Source organism: Micropterus salmoides, unplaced genomic scaffold (assembly GCF_014851395.1).
Source record: "Micropterus salmoides isolate LMB-PRFRI ecotype aquatic unplaced genomic scaffold, ASM1485139v1 Ms_hic_scaffold_17, whole genome shotgun sequence".
Lineage (NCBI taxonomy): Eukaryota > Metazoa > Chordata > Actinopteri > Centrarchiformes > Centrarchidae > Micropterus > Micropterus salmoides.
In genome coordinates, this window is record NW_024040817.1 from 9,510,846 (window position 1) to 9,538,769 (window position 27,924).

Sequence of the window (27,924 nt, forward strand, 5' to 3'; positions counted from 1 at the left end):
AGAACAGTTGATATTTTGATTGATGAGTTTTAAATGATTCACAGCATCACACAGAGCAGCCCATGTACAAAACCTAAACAGATTAATCTGTTCTACTCCATGCAACGAGAGAAAAACACATGCACTGACAGATCAATCTGCTGATTCCCAGCCACCCAAATCTAAGCGTTATCATTTACAGAAGAAATCACTGTATTCAGTCAAGTTTTCAGAAATTGTTCAAACCGCCCAGTAAAGCAGAACTCCAAAGCAATACCAGCACAGAAAAAAAATTCTTGATCTCTCTCCAAGCAGCTCGATTTGCTTCCCAGCTTCAGTCCAAAGCACACTATATATCACCTAACCACTAATTACCACTTCAGCCATGTCACTGTCGCCTGCTTCACATTGTGCAATTTGTCATTCTCAACACCACACAAATCACAGCAGGAACATAACTGGTGGATGAAACCTGCTTACACGTTGCATAGCCACGATGGAGTGCTTTTGCTTTTGAGTTTCTTCTTTTTTTAAAAAAATCATTAAATATGGAATTACAGCAACAGAAAAATACTTTTGTTGAAAGCAGAAAGGACAGCACTCCATTGGTGGGGAATAAGGAAGCAGATTTCACACATCCAATCACAGCAGCGGCAGTCACTTTACCTGGTTTCCGAGGAAGAACTACAATAAATCCGGTAGACACGGAGCACAGGAACACAAGGAGAAAGAAACAGAGCAAGAATGAAACAACATGTACCGATTTTTGTAATGTATGAATGGATTTGTGTATAGGATCTTCTAACAAACTGGATCTAATAAACTGCTAAATTTCATTGTGTACTTCTGTTATTTGAGCTCAGAATTAGTTGTGTAAGCAAAAAGATGCAGTGTACATGAATGCCTGGGGGCCGTGCTGATGAAAACCAGCCAGGTGATGACGGTAAGATAGAGGTAAAGGCAGTGAAGGAAAGTGAGGCCAGACAAACACAAGACAGACAAAAACCAACTGGTGCATTATTAGTCCTGCACACACTGGATATCATTACCCAGCCGATAATGATGGAGTGGACACACATACTGTAGCAGTGGTAGTGATGGGCGATCCAGTAAATGCTGTGGAAAACTGTTAGAAAATGACCGCTGTAAAATGCTGCATATATACACACACAGACTCCTGTGAGAATTATTAATTCAGAGTAGCTCCCGTAGGTTTTACACAACTTTCATAAATCGTACAAAATAAAGGCCTGAACCCTCTTGGGGCTGTATTTGATAAAGATTTTTTGGAGACAGATCTCATTTGTGTTTTTGTGGCTTCAACATCTACCGTCTACCATATTGTGTTCTTAAATGTAGTCTCTTCATAATCAGGCAAAGGACGCAAAAGTAGTTTGATCATTTGCTAGATTTAACATGACACTTTTTAATCTAAATAAATAAAATTCTTTGCTGTTGTTTATCCTTTGTTCATGTATCATGTTCAAAAAAGGATAATAGTGTAGAACATAAAAAGTATCTGAATATGAGCATCTTTCTAGACTCTGAATACCCTGAGTCTGGTTAATTTAGTGTTCTAGGTTTCTCTCATAGTTAAGTTTGAATAAAATGTTTTTAAACCTGCTTTGTGCTAATTAATCAGCTCTACCTCTTTCCTTCTTTCATACTCAGCAGCCGAGTGTGTATCTATGCAGTCACATTTACATGGTTTTATTAATGTATGTTAATGGTGATGACACAGAAGGCTCAAGTGACAATCCAGGAGGGCTGTGAGCTGTTATAAGCACGTGATAGCAAAGGTATAATGACATCATCAATGTTGTCCTGACATGTAGTGATATGATACAGATAATTAAGTGCTTATAAATACACCATGACGTATCATGATGTGGGATGGACACACAAGAGAAATGCGGTTATTTTGAGGCGTTAACTGGTGCCTGCTGGACAAGTGAAGACACAGCCGGTTAAAAATAAACTGTCAGTCAATCAGAAGTGGGTCAAGCAGTGTTTGCAAAGTAACTCCTGGCAATTTCACTTTGACTAATTACAAGTAAAGCAGAACTATGGACTGAATAGTAACTTAATTGAATATAGTATTGATAAGGAATTTAATTTTAGCAAAAAGGAGCTGTCAAAACAAATAAGACTTTAGATTTTAATGTCATGTACAAATGTACAAGCAAACAATCCTAAATTGATCTGTTGTATGTGACATTCATAACTTACATAATACATAATCTAAGCCTGAAGAAAGAAATAGCCAATAATCATGTACAAATCCCCTTTGACCCAGGTCTGTTAACAATTAGAAATCAGTTAACTGCAATGAACATGAACCTTTTCTCTTTTACCATATGTTAAGTACATATTACAGTTTGTAAGTTATTCTATAAATACTGTGTGTCGAACTGAACCAGACTGAACTGAACTTACCCGGTATTTGTTCTCTCCTATCTGCTCCACTTGGAACCTTTTGGCACATTTACACTGGGCCACCTGTCGAGTCACCTGCACAACAAACAACATGTCAATCATTGCATCCAGACTAGTGGCCATGCATCAGGGCATTACTGGAGCAGTCTGTTCTTGTACTTGTTCTCCTGTGGGTGGTAGCTCAGTGTGTGCATACTTGGCGTAATTTCTTTCCATGTATTTTTCTTTGGACTTTGCGTACCTCATCCTCTATCTTATCAGCATCAGTGGTGGGTCTGTAGGCGTCCTTGTTGGGGTGCAGAGCAGCAACAAACTCGTAGTAGTCGATGTAACCATCTCCATCTCTGTCAAAGATGTCTGCTACAGCAGTCATCTCCAGCTTACTGGTGGGAAACTCTGCAGAGACAGGAAAGAGGAGTTCATGTATCATCGAATGCCTTAATAACTGTCAAAATAAATCATCCCCGAAACCAAAAAAACACCCTACTAAACACGTTGTCACCCATAACCTACTTGATGCCAGGATGCCGTCGATAAACTCCTGCCGTGTGATCTTTCCATCTTGGTCCTTGTCGATGCGTCTGAAGAAGTCCATGACACGAGACTTCTTGTGGTTCATCCAGCGCATGTACTTTTTCCTCCACACGTCAAAGTCAAAGTTGGCAAACTCTTTGAGCTGAAAATGAAAAATGCATGAAGTGCTGTAATATTTGTAATGTCACAGTCTTGTAAAACTAAAGAGACTGTATAGTGACAGAAGGTGTCTAAATGTTTTAGTAGGCTAATCATGTTAAGGTGACAAGAAAGATACCTCCTCCAGTCTGTCCAGACCATCGTTGAGTTTGCGCTGGCGGTCAAGAGCCAGCAGCCACACTTGCTGCCACTTAGCACAGAGCTGGTTGAGTCGAGGGTTTCCTCCAGAGACCTGCATGGCTGCCTGCTGCTGCTGCTGCTGTTGTTGCTGGTGTTTGCCTGTAGAGGAAGTAGAGATTTAAAAAAACCTCTTTGTCACTTCTGATAAACCTTCTGTAAATGTAAAGGCTCGAGTAAAAAACGCTAATCCTAATATTTATACGTCAAAAGGTAAACACAGGTGACTTACGAGCTCCTCGCCTCTCAGCCAGGCTGCTGGGAGGCTCAGCTGGTTTTCTTTTGTAGGTCTTTGTCACTTTATCAACATCTGGCTGTTTCCTTGTCATCTCTTCCATAAACATCTGAGAACAACAAACACCAGCGGTGAGTAAGCAAAGTTGGACAACACAACTGTTAATGGAAAGTACAAACACAGGCAGGTTTAACTCCATCTAGGGATCCAAACTATGTTTAGTTGGCCACAAACATCTGATGGGTCAATGCAGAAACCCACCTGGTGTTCAGTGATGAGTGTTTTGAGCTGTGGGATGTCCTGAGGAAGGGGCTCTGTGTCTCTCTGTACCAGTGTTGTCTCAGCCCACTGTAGCCATGACAGCAGCTCCTCCAGCAGGTTGGCGTTGTTGAGCACCTCGGTCAGAGCTGTCTCCAGTCGCTGCTCGTGCTGTTTGGCCCACGTCAGCACCTGTCGGGTGAAAATGCTGATTAATATAAGAAATTTCTATCTTGTTTTCATTATGTTATTTGTCATATATTCCTATTAAAATATGTTCCCAGTTTAATAAAAAAAGGTTAACAGCAGGTCGATAAATGTACATCCTCCCAAACCCTGAAGCTAAATTGCTGAAAATAAACCTTCAAAACAATATTTAACCTTGGATGTTAAATTTAATTTAACTGGAGGACACACATGGATGTCTACTTCCTATAAAAAAATATTCTGACAGCTATGATTCCTCACCTCCTCGAAGCGAGCCCTGATGATGGTGATCCAGTGTTTGATGGTGGTGATGGAGTCAGGGTGACAGACAGTTAGGATGCCCTCTCCCATGCCAGCAGCCTTGTTGACATCCGTCCTCTTTTCCTCCACTGTGCCCATGAAGTCACGATGTGTGTGCAGCAGCGCCTGCAGAGTCTCCGCCTCTTCGGGAAGGACGCCGCGGAAACGAAGCGTCTGCTCCGCCTCAGAGAGCCACTCCAGAATCACCTGTACCGACGTACGAAACTCCTCTGCCTGATGGAGAAAAGGCAGAGGTCTTTAAAAATGCCTTGTGCTTTATTTGATGACAGGGTTTGATGTTTAAGGACACAAGGGTTAACATTAAGCTTTATGTCAGCAGTGCAGCTTCTTCTCTGACCTGTTTGAGGGCCTGCTGGAGGCGTGTTTGCTTTGTGACTGACAGGGCGCACACAGTATCCCAGCGGTTGCTGAGCTCTTGAAGCTGAACTTTGACCCACGCCGTGTCATCGCGGCCGGTATCCATCAGCTCCCGAGCTGAGCGCTTTAGAGCCTGAATACTGCTGGTTCTCTTCCCCAGCTCTTTTTGGAAAGCCTGCAGGTTTAGACATTAGAGATTGTTTGAAGGACTGTCAGACTCATAACCTTCTGTGATTTTAAAGGTATTTATTATCTTTCCATACATATTTAAGAAATACAGTTCTGTTAAGGGTGCACACCTTATGTGAGTCCATGAGGTTGGATACAAGATCCAGATCTCCATGGACAGGCTGGTCTTCAGCCAGCTGGGGCTCTACCCGGTACAACCAGTCCACCAGGGCCTGGAGAGCCTCTGCAAACTGGCCTGAGAACAGCAGAGCCTCCTCCAGCTTGTGCTGTCTGAATGGAGGAGAGAAGACAAACGGCTGTTAATTATCATATTGCCCGTTCCAAATTAAATTCTGTCAATCATTGTTCATCTTTCATCCTCTTTACCTCTCGACGCTCTTGCCACAGACGGTATCCCACTTGTCTCGGACCTCTCCCACTAGGTGGTCCAGTTTCTGGGTGTCTGCAGGCAGCTGAGCCTTGTCCCTCATGGCCCTCCCAGACCTCACTGTAGTGTCGTAAACCGGCTGCTTCGACCCTAGTGCTTTCTGAAACTCCTGGACAGTTGGAAAATAGAGTGAAAGTAAGAGATGGGCACAACAAAAGACAAAATTTTAAATAATGACTTGCATAATTACATTTAAAATGCAATTTTAAATGTACTTGCATAAAAACAGCCTATGGTACCTTGTGTTTGGTCAGTTGTATTTTGATCTTGTCTGGCTCATTGGAGATCTCCAGCTCTGAGTCTAGTCTTTTCTCTGCTTCTTCTAGCCAGTCTGTCAGCTTCCTCCAGGCCTCGTGGAACTGAAGAAAGAGAGTTGCAGAGTTTCAGTTTGATATTCAAATACATACATACTCAATAAGAGAAAATCGACTCAGCTCTTTCCTTAGAAATTAGATATTTAGTTTGTGAATTTCTGATCTTTTAAAGTATAAAAAGGTCTCTTAAATTTATTAAATTTAGCCGAGACCATCACCAAGAATGGCTTACGATGAGTTCAATTTGCAGAAGTAGTATAACTTGCTATTTTCAAAACACAACTACTATCAGCCCAAACAAACATTATTTAATGTAAATCTTCCTTCTTCTCACACTTCTATCAGTTCAGTACCTGTTTGGCGCGTTTGCGGGCTTCATCGAGGTGTCGGCCGCGGTCCAGTGACCTCTGGACCAGCTTGTCCCATCGGGCCTGGACGCTGAGCAGCAGGTTTTTGATGAGAACAACATCCTGCTTCAGGCTGGCAAAGCGTAACTGAGAGCCGGCCTTCTCCAGAGCCAGGACCTGCTCTCTGTGGGTGTTCACCTCATTCACAAATACCTGGACAGACACAGACAAGCATGCAGAAGGAGTTAGGTAAGAAAACAATGGTTAAGGCCATAGAGACAACAAAGTAAGGTGTTAAATCTCTGTGTAAATCATGTTTCTGGAGTATGTTCAGTACCTTGTGCTCATCAATCTGAAAGAGGACAGTGTCCAGCATAAGGCTTGGGGGTTGGGCCATGTTCAGGGTCTGTTCAGCCTGAGTCAGCCAGTTGATGGTGTCCTGCAGAGAGGTCTGGAAACCTGTTGCCAAGGAAACTGCCTCATCCAACTTTGCCTGGAAAGTTCAGAGTTTAATGTTAACAACAAACCAATAAATCATCATAAGATAACCAAGGGCTGACAACCAAGATTATAAATACAGAATGTATGAGGTATCTCAGCAACAGTGAAAACTGACAGTGAAGAGTGACAAAATATACAAGGGTTTTATTGCATAGACAAAGAGAACAGAGTAGGACAGAGCAATAAAACATTCTCCTTACTCTGCGGTCGTCCATCTTGGTGTTGAGGCTGGCCCATTTGTTCTGTAGCATGGCCAGGTTCTGCTGTGTCTGGGTGGTGCCGGGTCCTGCTTCCTCTCCTCCACGAGCCAGCAGCATAGACTCTCCTTGATCCAGCAAGCGGTGGTACTGGTCTGCTCGCTGAGCCAGCTGGGCCTGAAGCTCCTGTACACAGAGAGGACATAAATGTAAAGTGACACTCGGGCTAAAAGCGGAGCGTTGTTGTGTCTCACTGGTTGGTTTACAACAATTGAAGCTATTAAAGATTCATAGTCACCATATACCAAGTTTGTCTCTGTGCAGAAGAGCATATGAAAGCTAATATTCTGAACATGTGCTCAGTACTTTCCAAATAAAATGCTGTTGCAAAAATACCTGCTTTATACTTAAGTATTAAAAAAAAAGCTGTGTTAGGCAGTAACGGGTTACTCAGTAATTAACTAGCTAAAGGAAAAATGGAGGACGAGGGAGAGAGGTGTTCTTTCGACAGCTTAAGTAGGCTATTGTCATTATTGTGTCAAAGTCTAAGATGCAAAGAGCGTTGTGGTCCGTTCTAAACTTTACGACCAGCAAAAAATGAAACAGCCGTGCAGAGGAGGACGTTTAAATCTATAAATTCTACCATTATAGACTCTATGTATTGCAGATGATACTCTGTAATGTGATTCTTTGATACCGTGTGTTGCTGTAGCTGCTCCCTGGCTGTTTCAGGGAGGCCGCCTGTTGGCTTGGCGGCAGACAGCTGGCTCTCCGTCCTCCTCAGCCACTGGAGGAACTCTTCCAACTCGCCATGGAAACCTTCAGCCTACACAGAAACAGGTGAGGGAGGGGAAAAATAAGCATTAATTGGCTGCTACTAGAGCCAGTAATTTTCATAACTATATACCATAAGGTTTTGACAAAACAATCTCACCAGAAGGTCCATTGAGTAGCTGTTCTGGAGCTTTCAATTTTATCACGAGACTTTCCTCAGCAGATGGAGTTTGCAACTCCATGACAAACTCCATCTGCTGCTAAATGAACTTTGTGGTAAGATTGTTTTTTTTCAATTCATAAGTTTTACATGCAAAAAATGTTTTCCTCCTGTTACACTGGGGACTAGGTTGTTGTTCATCAAAAGCATAAAGATCTAATGTAACTTGACAGAGCTTTCCTGAGGAGAAATCTCTTTTCAGCGAGAGTTTCTTCACAGTACCTGCTGCAGGGCGGCCTCCAGTAGCTTCTGCCGCTCCTTGGTCTTTAGCAGCAGACTCTCCCAGCTCTGGTTTAGCTGATCCAGCTGGTCCCTCAGGTGGCTGGCTTCGTCGCCAGGTGAGGACTCCAGCAGCTCAGTGCCGGCACCGTTTACATTCTCCACCGTGGCATGGTGGGATAGTACATCATTACGCAATACCTGAGAGAGTTAGGAGAGAAATTAATTACACTGACTTAGATTTGAATGTTGAGATGTAATAAGTTGTTCATGCACAGCTTAACAGAAGGGTTTGGAGGTTAAAATAAAGTGAGAGGCCAACATTAATGGTGTGAGGACTTGGCCAGTGTCATAAGCAGAAAGTATCATCGGCTAATAATGTGACAGCAAGTTCAATTAGAAAAAAAACTCTTTTAAACAAACATCCTCTCTTCAAACAGGTTAATTTACGATGACCAAGAAGAATAAGACACAAGACAAGGTAACAGATGAGAAGTCTCAGTTTTTTAGAGACATACGTGGTGTTTAGCAAGCTCGATTTCAATAGCCTTGGGGTCAGAGCTGACTGGTCGCTGTGTGTCCAGAGTGGCGTGTGTGTGGCTCAGCCAGGCCTGCAGCTCGGACAGGGCATGCTGGAACTGACCCAGGGCCAACAGGGCAGCCTCCAGTTTGTGCTGTGGTGGAAGAAAGAGAGAAGCTTAAAAATAGGAACTTACATATTTGGACTGTAATGAAAGGCAGCTGTCAACATGCAATCCTCCAGAATGCCAACATCAGGGTAATTCCTACAGAATGATGTCTCCCTAAAACAGTTTTTGTTTCAGTGTTTCAGTATTTCATTACCTGTCTTTGGGTGATTTTATCCCCCAAGTTGTCCCAGAGGTGTCGGAGCTCGGTCAGCGGCTCCTGGATCATGTCCCTGTCTGTCTGGTCTGACACCTTCTTCAACAGCAGCTCCCCCTGGTGGCACAGCTTCTCCATGTCAATCTGCTGCTGGTAAACCTCCACCTTATACTGCTGCTCAGGGTGAAAGGCGGGATGAGAAAAGAGTTTTGTTAGTTCTTGATACATATGTGACCCTATCTTATCTAAGAATCAATTATCAATCATCAATTATAAGAATCTGCACCATTTTAATATCTAATTCATATGGAATCGTAATATTTTACATCAAAACCTGCGATGCAAACTTCTTACCACAGAGAATTATTACTGACCATAAGGCATTTAACTCAAATAATACTCTTGCCAACCTTGAGTTCTTCAATCTGCTGTTTGACAGTTCCCAGATCAGTTCCCACTGTCGACATGTCACACAGCTTGATCACTGCGTTGTCAAGGTAGTCAAACATAGACTGGAAATGATACAGAAAAAGTAGCTTTCAAGTTCACAGTTACTACGTTTTACCATGCACAATCCAAAAAATGTTTTGATTTTAAGTTGGTCCAAACACGGCACTATTATTTTTACAAAAAAACACCACACTCAAGAACACATGATTTGCTTCTGTTTCACTGAAGTAAAAGTGTTTTGTTGTATTTCTGCAACATTACACATTAGTTTATCCAATTATACTTACTCTCTAAAAAAAGAGAAAGTAGATTTAAAAGGTAATATTATAACAGTGTGAACACATAAAGACAAAACTCCACGTACCCTTGATGAATAGGTTATGGCCCTGTTAACTATAATCATAGACGATCTCTGTACAAACCTGCAGTGCGTCCTGATACTGCACAGATGCTGTCATGGCCTCCTCCAGTCTCTCCATCCTCTCTCTCCATGTTCGGTTCAGGCCCTCCCAGGCAGCATTCATCTGGGAGAAAGGCAGGAATACAGAGGAATTATGTTAGTGGGTCAAGATTTGGCTAAGAGTACATATTTTTATCTTTTCAGAAGCAAGTGATGACCTTTTTACAAGAACATGGAATTAATTTCTCACCTCATCAATTGTTTTCTTGACTTCAGGTTTCTCAGTTTCTCCACAGGCAAAGATGAGGTCAGCTCCGAGGGTCCTGACAAACTCCAGCTCCTCCCTCAGACCATCCGTCTCTGCCTTGATAGCCTAGCGGAAGGATAGAGAGACTTCAGTTATTGAGTTGTTTAGAATAAAAAACAACAAACTCTGCATTTCTGCCTGAAATTAATTAATTTGCTCTTCTCTTTCTCTCCTTTGCCAACTGTTGATCACTCACTCCCCCACGCCCTCCGTACCTCAGCAGCCTCAATCTGTTGTTTGATGAGTGAGGGGTCAACACCGGGGTCCTCCAGGTCTTTCACAATATCTTGGGAGTCTCTGAGCGTGCTCAGTAGCGCCGCCACGTCTGCCCAGAACTTCCCGGCCAGGTCCAAGACGTCGTTCAGCTTTCCCTCCCTTTCCTCGGCTCGCTGCCGGATCTCATCCCACAGGGAGCGCAGGCGCAGAAGGCGGGAACGAACGGCTGGAGGAGAGAGGAGTCAGAGTTTAAACAGGCTGGTAGAGAAAAATTGGTGGGATCTCTCTGGGCGTACTGGGAAATACATACTGGTCTTTCTTAAGCAATGCAGTCTAATCTGAGAGTTCTGATCATTTCTCCAATAGTAATAATGTTTTCATTGTTTGAATTTTTCCACCTAGTGTCCAGTCATGGTAAGTTAAGTCTTTCCTCAGTCTACTCCCACTATCAATGCACAGTGAGGCCTTTCATTTTCATGAAGCGTGGAGGACTGGAGGGTATCAAAGCACAAAGTCCTTCAGAAAGCAATATAACAAAGACCCATGTGTGCGTTTTGTCTCAGCATGTGGTGGCGTTGGAAGAAAGATGCAGAACTTCACTGTGGAATCTGTTCCATTTTGAGGGTCTGCCCACTTGCTTTGTGTCAGAAAAACAGTGACTTACTTTGGCTAGTTGATTGTTCAGTCAGTAAACTAGTTGGACTGGAGCCCAAAATAAAATGTAATATTTTTAACCCACATTACAGAAGCCTGTTATGTTTGGCTTTCTGTTCTGACCCACTCCAATTTATGATGCCTTTTTCTGACTAAAACAAACTCTGTTCTGTTTGATTGTGTAATGTTTTGTTCCATTTATAGCTAGTATGTTCCATTTTTAGTAAAAAAGCAACTATCATAGCCACACACTGAATGCCTACAACAAGAGTTAGAGCACTGTTTAGTTATTTAGCTGTTTAGTTGGTAGCCATTTTGTTGACCAAAAAATATTTATGTTTAACACATCTGCGTGCCTGTGTCATTTTTAATGTTATGTTCCTGTCATTCACTGTCAGACACATCTCAGCCACCTCACCCTGAGCAGCAGGATCGTCATGAGCAGCTCTTCCGATGAGCTCCTCTCCGCGGGCACAGAGGGCGGAGAAGCTCGGCAGCAGTTTGTCCAGCTCCAGCCCCTGGGCTCGGTGCTCCGCCAGCTGCTCCCTGATCTTCTCCACCTCCGCTGCCACCGAGGGAGGCTGCCGCAGCCGCTGTACCGCCCCCTCCAGGGTTTCCAACAGGGGGTCCATCTTGTCATGAAACTGGGAACGGAAGGAGAGTTGAAGGAAAGTTATGAGGAGGAGGATAAGGAGAGTGTGTTGAGTGGGCTGGGTTTGGGTTTTTGATAGCTGGGTGACATTTTGAAAGTGAGAAAATACTGAGATGTTATGTGGGTGGTCCGCCATCTGTGGCACACTGCATTAACTTTTAGGCTTTTTTATTAAAAATGTCATATCAGATTTCAACAGGGGATGTAAAACAGCCTTACAGTTTTTCTACAGTATTTAATATCTCAATATTGCACCTTCAGCATGTCATCCAGGTTGTCAACAACTGACAAAGCTGACTTGATCTACCACACAAAGGGATCTGCTAATCCACAAAGTTCAGTCCACTCTAAAGGACTCAGGAGACATTATAGAGAGCAAAGATGGTACAATTTCTATGAGTTGATGGGCTTCTTTTATGCATCAGAGGGGAATTAAATTGCTTGATCACTACATAACACAACAAATCTCATCTAGCCACAGGGGAAAGATTTTTGTGATACAAAAGGACAGCTATGACTGGTTTCAAGGACTTAAATCAACCCTAGTCTGAGACTAAAACAATCACTCCTGGAAAACATGTCTCAGTTTTAGACTAGGCTTAATTTAAGTTTACAAACCTACACAAAAGGGACATTTCCCAACAGATTTAATTCAGTTGTATTGTCACTCAGGGTTGGCAGACACATGGTTTAGACCATTTTGTAGATCATAGAAGCTTAAAAGGTAATTTCAGTATTTTTAATCCTGGGCCCTATTTTTTACATATTTTGGACTCCCAGTGACACACTTTGTTTTTAACAAGAAAAAGGAAGATGCCGGTGGAAAAATGAGTCAGAGTTGGACAGGAGTTTGTTGTGTCCATAGAGGAACTGCTAGCCAGACTTTATCTCCTAACGTTACTCCAACACAACAAACTCAAACAAAGGGTGTTACAGGGTGTCACCCCTGGGGATCCTTTCCATGATGTTAGACACCTGGAATAACAGTCTGAGCCTGTTGGTGGCGAGACGTGTTTTGTGGATGTAATTCTGACAATACACAAGGCATACATTGCAGCCAATGCAGCTGAAGCCATCTACTACACGGATTTCAGAACTTCTTGTACACACCAAAATATATGAAAATAGGGCCCAATTTAAATATACTGAAATGATCCTATGAAGTGGAGATTTAATTGGAAATCTCAAGCTGTGGTTTAATCAGATCACAGGAAATTCTAATCATGGTAATAATCCAGACAACCTTTACCACTTTGTCTGTTGAGATTAGTACTTGATTAGTTATTGAGTAGTACAAAATTAGTGCCTTAGTACTGATTCATTTCTGATTAGTCAACCAACTCATGTGGCGTATGCTCAGCCTGAGTGCCAGTTTGATGTTGTCAGTCAGTGGTCTTACCTCTACCAGCTGGGTGATTGCAGTGAGCAGTGACGATGTAGAAAATGATGGTTGGGGGGGGGGGGGCAACACACAGCACATCCACAATGAACGAGGGATGGGATGGAGAAGGGAACGTGTTGCAAGGATGATATGATAAAGGAGATTTAGTTAAAGTTAAAGGATGAGGGCAGAAAGACAAGGAATGTTGGTGGTTTAGGGTGGAGTGAGGGATGAGGACAGTGTGAAAATGCAGGTGGAGGAATAGAGGGAGCGATATATGAAATGGTTTGAAGGGGGGCGGAGGGTGGAGAAACAATACAATGAGTTAAATCAGAGACATGCATACAGTAAAAACTGACAGGCATTTTTGGCAGGAGCAGCACTCAGTCTGCCACACAGGTGATTCAGTGATGTCTCATGAGATGAAGTGCAAAGAGAAAGTAAAATATCCGTGAAGTAAACTAGCACTAAAAAGAAAAAAAGGCACTTTACATTTTGCCTGAGCAATAATTTACTAAAAAGAAAGACTAAACACTGATAGATGTAAACTTTAAAAAAAGTCAAACATACAAAACAAGAAAAGAAATAAGTCAAGAAAACAGCTAATCAAACTAAAACTTCAGCTTCCACTGAAATCATGACTTTGCACAATACATCCTTATTACCATTTAGTTAAGGGCAAATAGCAGACACAGACGCAAACACACACAAAGACCTCATGCTGCTTAGTAATCACATCAGTCTGTTTTGTCTGGGGCTGCAGACACTCTTTAACAAGCTATAAACAGACCTGGGCCAAACAGCATTTACAAATTGCAATTTATATAGGCTTTATTCTGCACTGAGCGGCAAATGGGTGTGCAGTTTAACAAATCAGGTCAATTACTACACAAAATGTGATTTAGTTTTACTGGATTGACTCTCTGGTACCCAAATAGACTAAATAATAAAATGTATTATACCCAGGTCTGCAGTTAAAACACAGTTTCCCAAATCGAGCATTAAACAGTTAATAAGTCGTCCTCTTTGATGTACCTGTGCAGACTGGGAAACTGCCTCGTCTAGGGTTGTTGCACGGCCTTTGACCCCCTCTTTGATGGCCAGGTACCTCCTTTCTGCGTCAGTGTAGCGCTGAGTCACTAATGCTCCCTCCTGGAGGCTGAGCTCAGCCAGCTGGGGTCCAATCTTCAGCAGCTTGTCGATGTGGGGCTTGTGCTCTGCTATAGACTCCCTGAGGAGCTGGATGGGGAGTGAAAGGACAGAGAAATTAAGAACATGCAAAAAAAATATAAACATTTTTGTTGGTGACAGTAATAAGAGGGAAGCTGAAGCAGAAAAGATTTTATATCCCGTCTTACCCTCATCTGATCCTGTTGCAGTCGGAGAGCGTCTGTGTCGATGGCTGGCGGCGGCAGCTGGGTGATGAGAGTTTCTGTCTCGCCCAACCATGGCTCCAGTTCCTCGTAGGTCTCCCAGAACCGAGCAACCAAAACCTGGGCCTGCTCCAGGGCTGAGAACCGCTCACTATGGCTCTGGTTCACTGCATCATAACGAGCACTGAGAGAATCTGTCTTCACCTGAATAAGAAGAAAGATGAAGGGATAAAGATTTTAGTGGTAGGATCCTGTTGCTGCACTTTCCACAGATGACCTTGTCAGTTAAACATTGTGTCCCTCACTTTGCCTTCTCCTCACTCAAGCCATCCTTTACCGTTTACCAATGAACACAAACTTAAATTTTTCATGTTTCTCTTTCATGTCCTTCCTCTTAATTCTCCATCTTCCCTTATCCATCAGTCACTCACTATCAGTGCGTCCTTCTGGGAGTCACTGCAGGTTTCCAGGATGTCGTCTCTGGTGCTGAGGAGCTGATCCACAGTGTCTTTGTGTCGGATGATGTCGATGTTGAAGGCCCTCTGCACTTGCAGCTGGGCCACCGTCACGTCAGGCTCCAGGCTCAAGGGCCCCAGAGACGTCAGTTTACGCTCTGTCTCCCCGACCCAGGCCAGCTCTGCATCCACCGACTCCTCATACTGAAGAAGTAAGTGTTTAACAGATTTAGGTTGAGTAAAATGCACAAATCTAATGGAAACATTAAAAAGATAATCAGCATTTAAGTGAAAATGCTTGCAATACCTGCTGTGACCTCTGGATGGCGGCTTGTACCAGCTGCACCCTCTGAGTGATGGTTTCATCAGCCTGGCGGTATCGCTGGTTGGCATCAGCGACCAGGCGGTCCAGACCTTCACGGGCTCGCCATGGCACCAGATCCAGCAGGGCGCTGCCCACCTCGTTCATTGTATCTAACACCAGACGCTTCTCTGCAGACACTTTCTTCAGCTCCTGCAAAAGAGAAAATGAAGGATTAGTTTTACAGAGCAAAAGCTGCAAATTACATTAAAACACAACTTACATTAAATATAGACTTTTAAAATACAACCGTATCTACAAATGTTAAGATGAAGTTAACTAAAAGTACATTCAGCGCATCACACAGTTTTGTACCACATGTTTGGTAAACTGACAGCACACCAGATGGTATAAGCTAAAAATTTTATTTTAGAGTGAAAATGTGAAAAGTGAAATGGATGGCAGAAACCAATTAAATGGCAATATTTTTAAATAGCATTTACAAACTCAGAAATCAGTGTTACTATGGCAACTCAACTGTGGGTGGGTTGATATTGGAACGGCTAAAAATGTCATTACAGACAGGAGCTGTCATCAAATTACTTGTTCTTTTAAAACAGTATGTACCATTTTTAAATGTGAGTGGAGTTTTATCAACTAAACACTGAGGTTGTACACTGTCACGCAAGTACCTCATCAATCATTAAGTAAAGCAGGAGTCACTTATTTCAAATAGCTGAAACAAAACTAAATATATAATGCAGAATAAGAACAGCATCATCTTGGTTGAAACCAACTTCTTTATAACACAAAACTGCGTGTAAAAGAGAATGGATGCAGTGAATAGATGTCGATTGTTATGCTGTCATTTTAAACAAAGTGACTCAGACTGAGTTAATAATTTCACAGGAAGCAATGAGTGTTTTGTGAAATAGTGAAACATATACATCATCACATATAAATACTGTAATTGAACTGCCTGCGGAAACCTGAATGTTTAAATGTTGGTTACTGCTGGATCCGTTTCAGTGATCCTTAAGTTTCTGTGTCCTTTATTTAATATAATAAAATGCTGAATGATATTAATAAATAGGTATTGATCTGTACGTCTAATTTTGTTAGTTCAAGGGTTGCATCCAAACACTGAAGGGACACAGCAATAATTGCAACCATCTCTCTCATTCTCCACCCACCTTCTGTCTCTCCTGGTAGGCGGGTGTTGCATCAGGTTCCACATTGTTGAGCTCTGCCTCCATGCCGTCAAGCCATTGGTTGAGATCCTCGTGGGCGCTTGCAAATCGTGTGGCCAGCTGCAGGGCCTGCTCCAGGGTGCGGAGGGCCTTGCTGCTGCCGGCCGTCATCTCAGCATAGCGAGACTTGATGCCGTCCAGCTTCTCCTGGATCAGGAGAACTTCCTCACCTGTAGGAGGATACGCAGGTCAGGTCATGGACTGATGCTTTTATAAATCTGATCAGTGTGATCAGTCAGGATCCAACAGTAAATCGTGTGTTGAGTGTATAGAAAAAGACCTATTTCTTAAATTTCTCATTTTAATATGTTTACTGTGAGACATATTGAGACAACACTAAAATTCCTTGTACTGTAGGTGCACACGTACTGCCCAGTCTTAATTCTTATATTATCTCATAAAATTCACCATTACAAACATGTTCTGTAAAATCTAACGGTACCCTCGGGCTGACAGTTCTGCATACCTCTCGTGACCCACAACATTTGTCTAGCCATCTAAATATGAGAGTACATACACTAGGTATTCATGGCGTAGACCAACAATCACCTCACTAATAGTAATAGCAGTCAGCATGTCTAATATCATGAGAAGAAAGACGCAAACCAGATGTTACAGTTTGGTTCACCACGAAAAAATGTGTGGTTTGGATGTGAATCTACAACAACTACTAGAAAACATTGTTTTAGCTTCTTTTTAGTGTATTTCTCTCACTAAGCTTTATAACATACAGAATAATGACCGCTTTATTAATTTTAGTTGCTTTATTGTCAAAATATATAAAAGATGATGAAGAAGATGAGTAGGAATTTGAGACTACCTGTGGTCTGTTTGAGTAAGGCTTGTCCATTCTTGATGGCCTGGTCCACTGTCTTCTTCCTGCTCAGAATCTCTTCGTTTAGAGACTGAGGGGAATAATGAGAGTGAAAGTTAACCTCTAGCAGATAAAAGATTTTTCTTTTGGCTCCAAGAGTAAAACTACAGTGTGTTTCCTTTATTTAACTTCCAAAAAAGTAAAACTACACCAGTGTGTGCTTTTTATCTGTTTTTTATACTAGCCATGCCAGAGTTAACAAAACAGGGATACTGAAGGAAATTATTATGTAAATTCTCTCATGATCCTTTCTGATCAAGTTGCACAATGTGTGATTACCTATATATCATTATTCAGACACAATTCTGTAATGGATATTTAATTGATGTACCTATATATATATAAAAGAGCATTTACTTCATAAAATATTATTACAATTATACATGTATACTGCAGTCATTTCCCTGATACGTGTACGATCTACTGTTCTAATATTTTGGAGGGAATACCAAAGTTCGCTTTCAGTGTGTTCATGAAGTCGTACCAGAGTGTGTTTGTGGTGCTCGGCCAGCAGCTGAGGCTGGTAGCTTTGGACGGAGACCTGAGTCAGCCTCTGAGCCACCTCTGCCAGCCAGTTCAGCACCTCTACCTCCTCCTCCCCAAACAGCTGAGCGTTAGCCAGCGCCTGCTCCAGCAGGCCCGCCCGCCTCGTGCACCAGTCAGCAAGTTCTGAGTGACCTGACCTCACCGCCCCCACTCGCTCGCTTAACCAATCACGATCAGCCGTGCAGCTGAGTGGGGTCAGTGATTGGCTGAGGGACTCGAGGCGGTCAACCTCGGCTTCACGTGAGGACACGTCCTCTTGAATCGCCTGGGAGATGTGTGTGTGCGTGTGTGTGTTTGATGGGAAGGCGAAGGGAAGTGAGAAAAGAACAGAAACAACAAAAAAACAGATGGATAAATAAAACATGAGCATGCAAATGACAAATCATAGATTAACAAAAATGTACTGAGACAAATCATAAACATCAATGAGTGAATTCATGAGAAGAACAACTTAAAAAGAACTGACACAACTGACATGAAAACAACAAACTCTACTTTGCTTGAATAAAACAAGAAATGGACTTGAAAGAGGGAACGCTTGGTCTGTAACTGATATTGTGCCTCGTGCTTTCTCTTCCTTTGAGGTATATTGAGATTAAGCGTAGAGGCGTTTTATCAAGACTGGTGTTTGCTACTATGATTTATTCTCTATGTTACTTCAAACAGGTACTACAAAACTGGAATACCAACAATATGTAGGTAAGTAAACAAGCATTTACTTGTCTGCAACAACTATAAATCTATTGCATGAACAATCCTACCCCTCAATCTACCTTTTCCTATGGTGACTAATGATGATTGACTGAGACGATTTTTATGTGCATTTGAACCGTTTTTTTTGTTATTTAGATGACACTATCGGGAGGCAGGGATTCAGTCTCCTGATCATTAACACACATAATTATTGACATTATCATGAGTGGAGGGTCTCTGTAACAACAGGGCCAAACAGTACCTTGTGCTTTATGATCTGCTGGCTGATCTTCGCCGTCTGGGTTCCCATGGGCTCGGCGGAGCTCAGGCGTCTCTCGGTGGCACTTAGCCATTCTCCCAGCGGCTCCAGGGCTTCGTGGAACTGAAGAGCCAAAACCTGCAGCTCCTCCAACTGTCTCTGCCTGAGGGACGGGAGTTACAAGGATACCAAGAGATCAGGAGGAGGAGGAGAGCTTTTATTGGTCTTTTATTGCTTTCACTGATTTTCTTTGTGTTGGTATGCTTTTTCGCTCAACTTATACCTGATCATACAGCTGTCGCCTTTTTTCATGTTCATGAAATTTTTATGATATATTATTACATTTAGAAAAATTTCATCAACAAATAACATTATAATTGAAGTGTGTTTGTGTATTTGGATACCTGAGAGGGAGGTATTGCAAAGTGGTGAGAAAACGTGTGCATCTCACATCACAATGTGTGTGTGTGTAAAAAAGTACTTTCCCTAGTGAACAGAAGAGCCGCTGAATTTACTTTTAGACCACAGAAACCAATAGTAATGATACTATTCTTTCTTTAAGTACAGTGGTGCTCACCAGACCCACACACAGATGAAACGAGAAAACAGGAAATAACCACAAGATAATTTGCTGTTGAGGAACACCACCAATTACTTTCCCAAACCACATATTTACAGCAAGACATGTCTGTAACTTTTGTGTTGCCTTTTCAAAGTAGAAAATGAACAAAACTGATCATTGTGTCAAGTGTCAACAATCATTGAGTGATACAGTGCTCAAACCAACAAACCATAAGAGAGCAACATGATACCTTAGTACTGATTACTACTGTACTGGGAAATTCCCTTTTCTTTTCTCACTCCACGGTGAAGTCAAGATCCAGTCACAGACCATCAGCAGGGCGGATGGTTGGTTGACACACAAGTGTTCATACCCACGTCCACCCCACACAGAGGCCGCCCCCATTTGCTGTATAGGAGACTTACCTGGCACTGGCCTTGTCCAGTAGGTCAGTCCATCTCTCTGCCAGACTCTGGAGCTGGGTCTGAATCTTCTCTCGGTCCTGAGTGTCTGCTGTGGCGGCGATCCTCTCCCCCTCAGCGCGGATCATCTCCACCGTTGGCCGGCGGTCGTCTAACAACCTCTGGAGCAGCTGGACAAAGAGAAACAAAGAGAGGGAACTCTTTACAGCAGGGGGTCAGGCCAGTTTTTTCAGGTACCGATGCTGTAGAAACACAGGCCTATTTGTCTTCAATTTGGGATTCATATGAGCCTTGTATTAACATTGTTATCTACAGATGATATCTTTAAAATCATGTAAAAGTTTTAGTTAGCTTTGTCAGGGGGGCAAATATTTTAGCTAGATTTGGTCATGTGCCCATTTGCCTACCCCTGCTTTACAGTATTTCTGTCTGCCATATTACTAACAGAACCACAAACTGCAAGTTAAATCAACCTTGCAAAAAAAATGAACAATATAACCTATAACCATTATAGTAGTTAAGGTAGGATTATTGCAGAGCTGATGTATTTAGATGTCATTCTGTACTGTACTCACTGCTTAGTTAAATCTGACATGTCAAAATGTTCCATAGTAAATCCAAACTTAATGTTTGCAAAAGGAGGTGGTGTTTAAACTTCTGAATAATACAAATCAGACAATGTGTTTGAGGCATGAATCCTCAAAAAAACAGAATATTACATGTTTTTCAATTTTACCAAAATCTACACTTAAATTTTAGAAACAACCAACCTTCTCTTTTGTTTGGAGGAATGCCTTCTTCAAAGCCTCATCAATTATTAACTCTTTCAAACTGTGTGTCATTAAAGGAGGTTGTCTTTGTTTTTTTTTACATATTAATTATTAAACATTTAATAAGGGTAGGCGCTGCTTTTTGAAAAGGTAAATACAGAACAAGTTTTTATTCCCTTTACGGGGAACCCAAATGTTTTAAGGTCAACAAACAACACACATGAATGTACTTCCTTCCTGCTCAGATAGTAGCCTCTCTGTGTGCTTTGAACTAACAGCTCGGTCCAGCCCCTGGAATGCACTTCTCTACAGTTTACTCTCTCTTTCTTAGCCAAACAGTGACACCACTCTTCGTCACGGATGTAAACACATGTGACTGATCCCTGGCCGAGCCTGCAGCACTCCTATGTGCACAAACACAGGAAGTGTATGTGGAATAAACAGGGAAATGTGTGTGTGTTTGTGTGTGTCTCTGAAAACAATACAAATCCACCATGCATGTGTGTGCGTCTGTTTTTATGCCAGTCTGACTGGCAGACGGTCAACTGGGGCCGCTTGGATGCCAGGCAGACGGATAATTGACTGTGAGTTTGTGTGTGTGCTGGTTTTTGGAATATCTATTATTTGTGGTTGAAGGACACTGAGGACCGTTGAATATCAACAATGACTCAATTTAACCAGAGAAGAATTGTTTTTCACAATATTTTAAAAATAAATAATCGAGAAAAAATTTAAACTCAAATCCACTTTGATTTACAGACAGATGCTGGCAGGATACTTGAAAGTAAGAAGATGTGGCTTGTGCTTGCTTTGCTTTTGTTATTACATGTGAAAGAGGATCTTATTTTGTGCCTCTTCATCCTTCTCGTACCTTTTGTTCTTGGATCTGGGCCTTGACCACACGGTACTCTGCAGATGGAGGTTTCTGATTGGCCACCAGCTCCTCTGTGTCGCTCAGCCAGCTTAGCAAAGGCTCCAGAGCATCCTGGAATTTCCCACAATGCAACAGGGCCTCCTGTAGCTGGGCGATCCGCTCTGCCACCTGAGGACCATATAAGTCCATATAAGTTTAAAAATCCCCACATGTCAAACCGTCATACATGAACATGAACACACACACACAGCTCCACCTGCTCCAGATTATAGTTTGAAACTGAAACAAAGCTTTTGTCCTTTTGTGTTTTATATATCACTGGACCTCCTGGTTTCAAACACAGAGTCGTACCCGCTTGTTGAATGAGTTCCATCGGAGGTTGGTGGTTTCCAGGTCGTGCTCCAGTGCCTGGGTGTCGGTGTGTTTGGCGGCGCTCTGGATCAGACCCTGACCCACTGCGTTGACGTGCTGCAGCTTTGGTTGAATGCTGTCCACCTGCTCTCTCTCCACGGCCTGGAAGAGGACATGAGAAATATGTCTTTATTAATTGATTTATTCATAAATGAATGCATGAAAGAAATAAAGGCATGAAAACCTGTCAACGAGAAAAGAAGGCTTTAGTTTAAACAGTTTATTTGAAAGCTGAAGTAGTCAAGTCAGTAGTCAAAAATACACTGCGCATTCAATCTGCATGACAAATGGAAGTGAACTATATTACGTATATATAGAAGCGACTGGATATTATGAGATGAAAGAGACAGAGGGATGTGCAGCGAAAAGAGACGAGTGGCAGACAGGAAGGGAACAGGAGAAATGAGGGTGGAGGGAGGGGAAAAAAGGAGGAGGGGGATTACAGGGATTAGAGGGTTAGACGAGTAAGGGGCTAGTTGGAAAAGGCTGAGTCGACAACACACACCCACACATACACACAGTAAAGTACACTAGGGTGCTTGCATGGGTGCACACAACCTTCACTTAATCATGCACAACCAGACACAGGCCCACACTAACACGCTCATTTATAGCAAACACACACACACACACAACTTTGCCTGTCTAGCCACATTACTCTCACACACACACGTCACAGTACAGGGCTGGAGCCATCTTGTGATGACAATAGAGGCAGCCACCCGACACTAAAGACAACCAGACTTGACTTCCCTGGCCGAAAAAGACTGAGCAACAGCCAATACAAGTAAATCTGTGCCACTACTGTATCTAAACACATACATGGAGCAGCAATAGTCAAAGTTTGGTCCAGGGACCCATTTGGGTCATTGGGAAGATTGTAGGGGTCCCAAGTAATTCAAGTCATTAGTTTTAATTGTATTTTACTCAAAAATCTATTAAAAGACAAAGGATTAATCTACAGCCATTTTAACGCTAACTGAATTGTTCATGTCCTTTATCATGCAAAAATATCACATATCTACTGGTTATAGCTTAGCAGCTTTTCTCTAATTTTTACCTCTACAAATTTAATATATGCGTTTTGAAATGGGGGTTAGACAAAAAAGGTTTACTTTTCACAAATTTTCACTTCATCAAATCAAGGGTCTAAGCTGCTATGCTGTGATTTGTGATATTGGGCTATATAAATAAAACTGACTTGACATAACAAGGCTCACGGGAATTGTGATGGGCATTTTTGACTAATTTCTGTCATCAATTCAGGAATGAATCAATAATGAAAATAATAAGCTACTGCCCTAAAACTATGAATTTAAAGGCCCCACTATGCCCCATTACAAAACTATCTGACATCTCAGTGATTCATAACCTCAATTTTTCATTTCATAATTTGGAGCACATCCCTGACCTATAAAATGTTGTTCATGTCTGGCGTGCTAATGCCGTTTTTCAGAAGGGGGTAAACAGTCAGGTTTTCCCTACAGTTAGTCTTACTGTGGAGAAAAACAACCCAAACCAACTGCTAATGCAATGAATGTGAGAAAAAAAATATTCTGCAAAATTCCTGTAAACCAAACTGCTATATCCAACAATTTGCCAAATCCACAAAACATTCACAACATCACAGTATTCCACCAATTCCCTGACAATACTGTAAACCAAAATCCCGGCAAAAGGCAGTCATTTTGAGGGGGGGCCCTGAATTGGTCCACAGAGTGAGAATTAAGGCTGGTGGTTTACAATGCTGTGGTAGCCAAACCCCAACGGCCACACAAAGAGACAGGGAGACACACAAATAACCAGATTTTGGTAAATCCAGTGCCTGGGGGAAAAAGCTGGTGTGACAATAGTGAAGGGGGTGCAGTTAAAGTGAGGGAGAGGGAAAATGTAGGTTTGGGTTTCAGTGAAATACCACTATGGTCTGGAAGAAGATGGCAACAGTCGTGGGTGTCCAATAGTCAAATAATAACAAACCACTGAAAACTACTGCACCTACTACAACTGAAATAAAAACATCTGAACAAGAAATTGTTATTCCCCCATTTCAATCATAAAATCTAAATGAGTTTTTATTATTTTTATATATATAATTAAAATATGACAGGAAAAAAGGTGAAGAAAAGAAGACTTTCTACTACATTGATTCTTGGATGACTTCTAATGAACAACGCAAGATAAAGCCAACAAATTAAGCCTAAATAAAAGGTTTTTATTTTTTTCAAATCTGTGAGCCTTTCATTCATCACAATTCACAACATATTCACCTGCATTTAAAAGCTTCCAAAGCCTTACAGTTGGATTTATGACGTGTTGAGGATGTTTACAGCCCTGCAGACATACAGTAATACTGAGTTGGTCTCTAGGTCGGCTGGAAATGGTTGAGCTGGAACGTGTTTCTGAGTCTCTGCAGTTGGTCATAATCAACAGGTTTACAGGTTGCTGCTCATCTGGTTTAAATATGGCATCAAACTACGGGTTCTCCGTGCCAAAGTTTTGAGTGTGTCGTTCCGAATCTGTGCACGTGTGTGTGTGGTGTGCACAAGTGTGATTCACACTTGTGCGTAATGTGTGTGAAAATAAATGACTAAATGTTCTACAGGTATGAATCTCTGTGCATGATTAAATATGAATGAGAAATTTTGTGTGTATGTGCGTGTATGTGCACTTTGGACGCAGCTGTGTTGTGGTGATGGGCGTCATAGCTGCTTGGAACAGGAAGTCTGTCGGCCAGAACAACAATGACTGTAGCCATGACCCGCTCCACCCTTTGCCTTATCCTGGTGTGTGTTAAAGATAGAGGGGAACAGAAAAGGAAAAAACAGGGAAAGTACACCCATTCATCATCTAAACATACACTGGGGTGATTATAAAGGTGTTATAGGTTCTGAGTGCTTACATTTCTGTCCGCTCTACCTCCACCTCTTTTTCTTCTGTCGCTCTCTTTGTGTTTTCGCTTTCTGAATCTATTTCAGCGGCCCTCTCTGCTCTCGCTCTCCCTCACCATCTCAGAGCGCTCGACTCCACTAAATGAGCTCTGGAAAATGTCCCACATACTTGTCATTCTTCCCTACCTCAGCTGGCACGCAGCAACACACGCACACCCTCGAAACTGAGCTAACTGAACTTTGTCATCCTTCTCCCTCCTCCTACTCCTCTTCCTCCCATCATGTCATCACTCATCTCTCTACCTCTTCTCTTCTCCTTCATTCCCCCAACCACAACGGCCTCCCTCCTTTCCCCCATTCTTCCCTTCGTATGACTCTGTCCCTCCATCTTGACCGCACTCGCTTTCTCACTTCAGCCACAGTTCAGTGTGGACAGGCGATAAAAACACAGAGAAGGAAGTAGATCTGACTAAAGCTGGAGGATGGACGTGAGAGATGATACTGTCTCATTAAAAAGTCTGTTTGAGAGGCTGTTGAAATGTCACGGAAGATTTAAGAAATGGCAAGCAATTTTCAAGAATTTTTGTCGATGTTGTTTTAGTGAATTTTGTCTAAATCAGGGGATACAAGTTTGAATTTGGCTGTCGCTAAATCTTGCTTTTTAGTCTAACAAGTCACTACCTTGACAATTTCATAAAAACATTTAGAGAACAGCATTCAAAAACATGGGTGAGTTGAGTGATGAAACATCTAAGACAGTGTAGCTTGTAGGCAGAAATGTCTGCTTAAGGCAGAGATATAGAAAAGAGGAAAAACATCCAACCCATCACAAGAATTTTGTGAAACTATGCTGGGTGGACATCAACCTTCTTGGGGTGTCCTGTGCCATGTCCCCCTGGAAGAAATATTTGTACATTTTAAAGTACATTAATTTGGTGCACTTTAAAAGCAAAATAAGATGATTCATCTATGAAGATGAACTTGAACTTGAAATTTGCACTATTGTTAACAATATATGTATAGATATAAATGGTGATACATTAGCAACAAAGTCAGTTTTTCCAGCAACCCTAAATCAAATAATACTTTGTAAGTAATTGCCCTAACATTTTATTTTACTTTTAATGGACACATGTAACATATTCAATTCTTCCTGTGATTATAATCTAATTAATCTTATTTCCGTACTGTATACGTTGTGTTAACCTGACTTTGTCACATTTGTATCCTCCATCCTCGCGCTACATTCACAAAGTCAGACACGATTTGATAAATTATATTGTATGTTGTGCTCGTATTGCATACAATTAAGACTTAATAGCCTCGCTTCAGGTAAGACTCATCTTTGTAAAGTGAGAAAATGACAGAATAAAGTTGTTAACCCTGCCTGTCAGCTCGCTCTGCTCCTTTTAACTGTATTTACCATGAAGGCTAGCTTGATCATGTCCTCACAAACGAGTGACAGTGGACAGACTAAACGCTGTTCAATCCTTTAGTGAACGTTACTGTAATTACCTCAAAAGCAAAGTAGTTGTCTCGCGCAGCGGGGATCATTGGCGGAAACACAACGTTAGAAGTCTTTAATGTTAACATATTGTCGGTTCATTTTAAAACTTTGACGGAACAAATTAGACTGTGGTGGGCCGCCATAGTCTCGTTAATTGATGGGAAACATCTAGAGTTGCAACAAATAATTGATTAGTTGAAGAACAGAAATCAATTGGCAAGTATTTTGATAATTGATTTGTCGCTTTAGTCATTTTTTCAAGCTAGAATTCTAAACATTTGCTGATTGTAAAGTGATTATGTTTGGGTTTGGTCAAATAAAATAAGAATTTCCTACATTATCTTGGGCTTTGGAAAATTATAGCGGGCACCTTTCACTATTTTCTGACATTTTACAGACAAAACGTTTAAATCGAAAAAATATTCTGCAGATTAGTTGCAGCCCTACTTTAAAGCCTCTGAACCATTTTGGTAAATGAGTTTGAAAGGAGTTTAACAGTCACAATACTCATCTAACTGGCATTTATAATCAGGATAGTATGGTTGGTATCTCAAATATTCTCTTGAGAATGAAACAATGGTGAAAACCTCTAACTTAACCTCACTTTGGGAATCTGTGTTACATTAGTGTGCTCTTTTACATCCATGAACTGACTGTGTGAGAGTACGTCTGCTGTACATGAACATATGTTCGGAGGCTCTGCATTTAGCTGTCATCTGTCAAGCTAATACTGCTCAGCAGAGTTATTAGCCGTATTGATGGCGTCTATCCAAAACATCACTCAAGGACAATCAATTTCTTAATAGGGACAGATGAGGAACATGTAGCTCCAAACGTAAACACAGAGAATTACTAATGACAACATCCAGAAACATGGCAGCTTCCCATTAACGGTCTCTGTCACTGCTGCAAAAATTAAGAAATAATAGAATATGCTTCGGAAATCGTGAGCAGGCAGGATGTTGCCCAGCTATACAAACTACTTAACTCGTTATCAAGGCTTTATAGTTATTCCCTGAACTGTGTCCTTGGCTCTAAAGCTACAGTTGGACCGAAGAGACAATGAAATAAAACTGGTATGCGATTAAAAACAGACAAGCAGAAGAAAGACAGGAACAATGACTTCTATTGAAAGTGAATGGGAATTTCTTTATATGAGTGATAAATAGAAAACCATAAGGAAAAAGAGACCAGCCTTAATATTCTGTACCAATCGGAAAAGTCTTTCTCCTGAAAGCAATATGGCAGCCAGTATGCTTGTCATCCTGCCTCTGCCCCCATCTCTCACTCTCTTCCTGCCTTTCAACCCTCATCCTTCCTCACTCCTTCCTTTCTCTTTTAACGGAACCAGGAATGAGGGGCGGAAGGAAACGGTAGAAATCTGTTTCCAAAACTAAGCTTGATGCGAGGAAACAGTTCTGCCAGAAAAGCTTTGCTTTGAGCCACGGACTGACCAATCTAAGATACAGGGATAAAGGGGTTAATGGGTTAATAAATCCCATTTGAATCCTGTGTCCTTATTTAAACATCAACAAACAGATACAAATCTCATGCAAATGTGGCCTGCATTCAAAGCATATTGGCTCAAACCTTACTATCCTCTTTTCCTTCCCCTTTTTCTTCCCACCAGCAATTTTTTGCACTTTTAGGGATGGAATTTTTTGTGAACGCACTCATGCTATCACTGTATTGCCAACAACCTCCCACTGAGATAGACAAATAGAGAGTGATATATGATTTCCATTTTGTGGGGAGAGGGGAGGGGGGGGGCTCAGAGACAAAAATATGTAAAGTGAAATTGAAAAAAGCTTCAAATATTTGATCTACCTTTTAGGCGCATGTTCGTTCAATTCCAATGGGAGATCAATGTTTTCCTGCTTTTGCTTTCATGCTTTTCTGTGTTCCCAGATACACCCCCTGATTTTATCCCTGAGGCGGTTGTTCAGAACCACAATTATCACATCAATCACAACACAAATGTACAA

General features: G+C 41.8%; 1 protein-coding gene across 18 annotated transcripts in view; it reads right to left on the minus strand.

The window, feature by feature from the left end:
* Window positions 1-27,924, minus strand: part of macf1a (microtubule actin crosslinking factor 1a) — a 235,337-nt gene that overhangs the window by 10,832 nt on the left and 196,581 nt on the right. For 9 of the 18 annotated variants that reach the window (XM_038724193.1, XM_038724186.1, XM_038724188.1 and 6 more), the window contains 36 exons: window positions 21,485-21,646; window positions 21,131-21,301; window positions 19,493-19,659; window positions 18,509-18,668; window positions 17,492-17,818; window positions 16,954-17,038; window positions 16,077-16,303; window positions 14,890-15,096; window positions 14,559-14,786; window positions 14,113-14,331; window positions 13,790-13,993; window positions 12,773-12,781; window positions 11,140-11,365; window positions 10,067-10,293; window positions 9,795-9,917; window positions 9,567-9,668; window positions 9,105-9,206; window positions 8,695-8,868; window positions 8,370-8,525; window positions 7,855-8,052; window positions 7,336-7,464; window positions 6,642-6,824; window positions 6,278-6,433; window positions 5,947-6,153; window positions 5,519-5,638; window positions 5,219-5,388; window positions 4,963-5,122; window positions 4,644-4,838; window positions 4,247-4,519; window positions 3,782-3,970; window positions 3,518-3,629; window positions 3,227-3,387; window positions 2,929-3,091; window positions 2,657-2,811; window positions 2,416-2,490; window positions 646-663 (listed from right to left, as the gene is read on the minus strand). In XM_038724193.1, the coding sequence (XP_038580121.1) occupies window positions 646-663; window positions 2,416-2,490; window positions 2,657-2,811; window positions 2,929-3,091; window positions 3,227-3,387; window positions 3,518-3,629; window positions 3,782-3,970; window positions 4,247-4,519; window positions 4,644-4,838; window positions 4,963-5,122; window positions 5,219-5,388; window positions 5,519-5,638; window positions 5,947-6,153; window positions 6,278-6,433; window positions 6,642-6,824; window positions 7,336-7,464; window positions 7,855-8,052; window positions 8,370-8,525; window positions 8,695-8,868; window positions 9,105-9,206; window positions 9,567-9,668; window positions 9,795-9,917; window positions 10,067-10,293; window positions 11,140-11,365; window positions 12,773-12,781; window positions 13,790-13,993; window positions 14,113-14,331; window positions 14,559-14,786; window positions 14,890-15,096; window positions 16,077-16,303; window positions 16,954-17,038; window positions 17,492-17,818; window positions 18,509-18,668; window positions 19,493-19,659; window positions 21,131-21,301; window positions 21,485-21,646 (5,940 nt within the window). The remainder of the gene's footprint in view (window positions 1-645; window positions 664-2,415; window positions 2,491-2,656; window positions 2,812-2,928; window positions 3,092-3,226; window positions 3,388-3,517; window positions 3,630-3,781; window positions 3,971-4,246; window positions 4,520-4,643; window positions 4,839-4,962; window positions 5,123-5,218; window positions 5,389-5,518; window positions 5,639-5,946; window positions 6,154-6,277; window positions 6,434-6,641; window positions 6,825-7,335; window positions 7,465-7,854; window positions 8,053-8,369; window positions 8,526-8,694; window positions 8,869-9,104; window positions 9,207-9,566; window positions 9,669-9,794; window positions 9,918-10,066; window positions 10,294-11,139; window positions 11,366-12,772; window positions 12,782-13,789; window positions 13,994-14,112; window positions 14,332-14,558; window positions 14,787-14,889; window positions 15,097-16,076; window positions 16,304-16,953; window positions 17,039-17,491; window positions 17,819-18,508; window positions 18,669-19,492; window positions 19,660-21,130; window positions 21,302-21,484; window positions 21,647-27,924) is intronic. The other 9 variants (XM_038724189.1, XM_038724201.1, XM_038724198.1 and 6 more) reach the window with 3 other exon arrangements.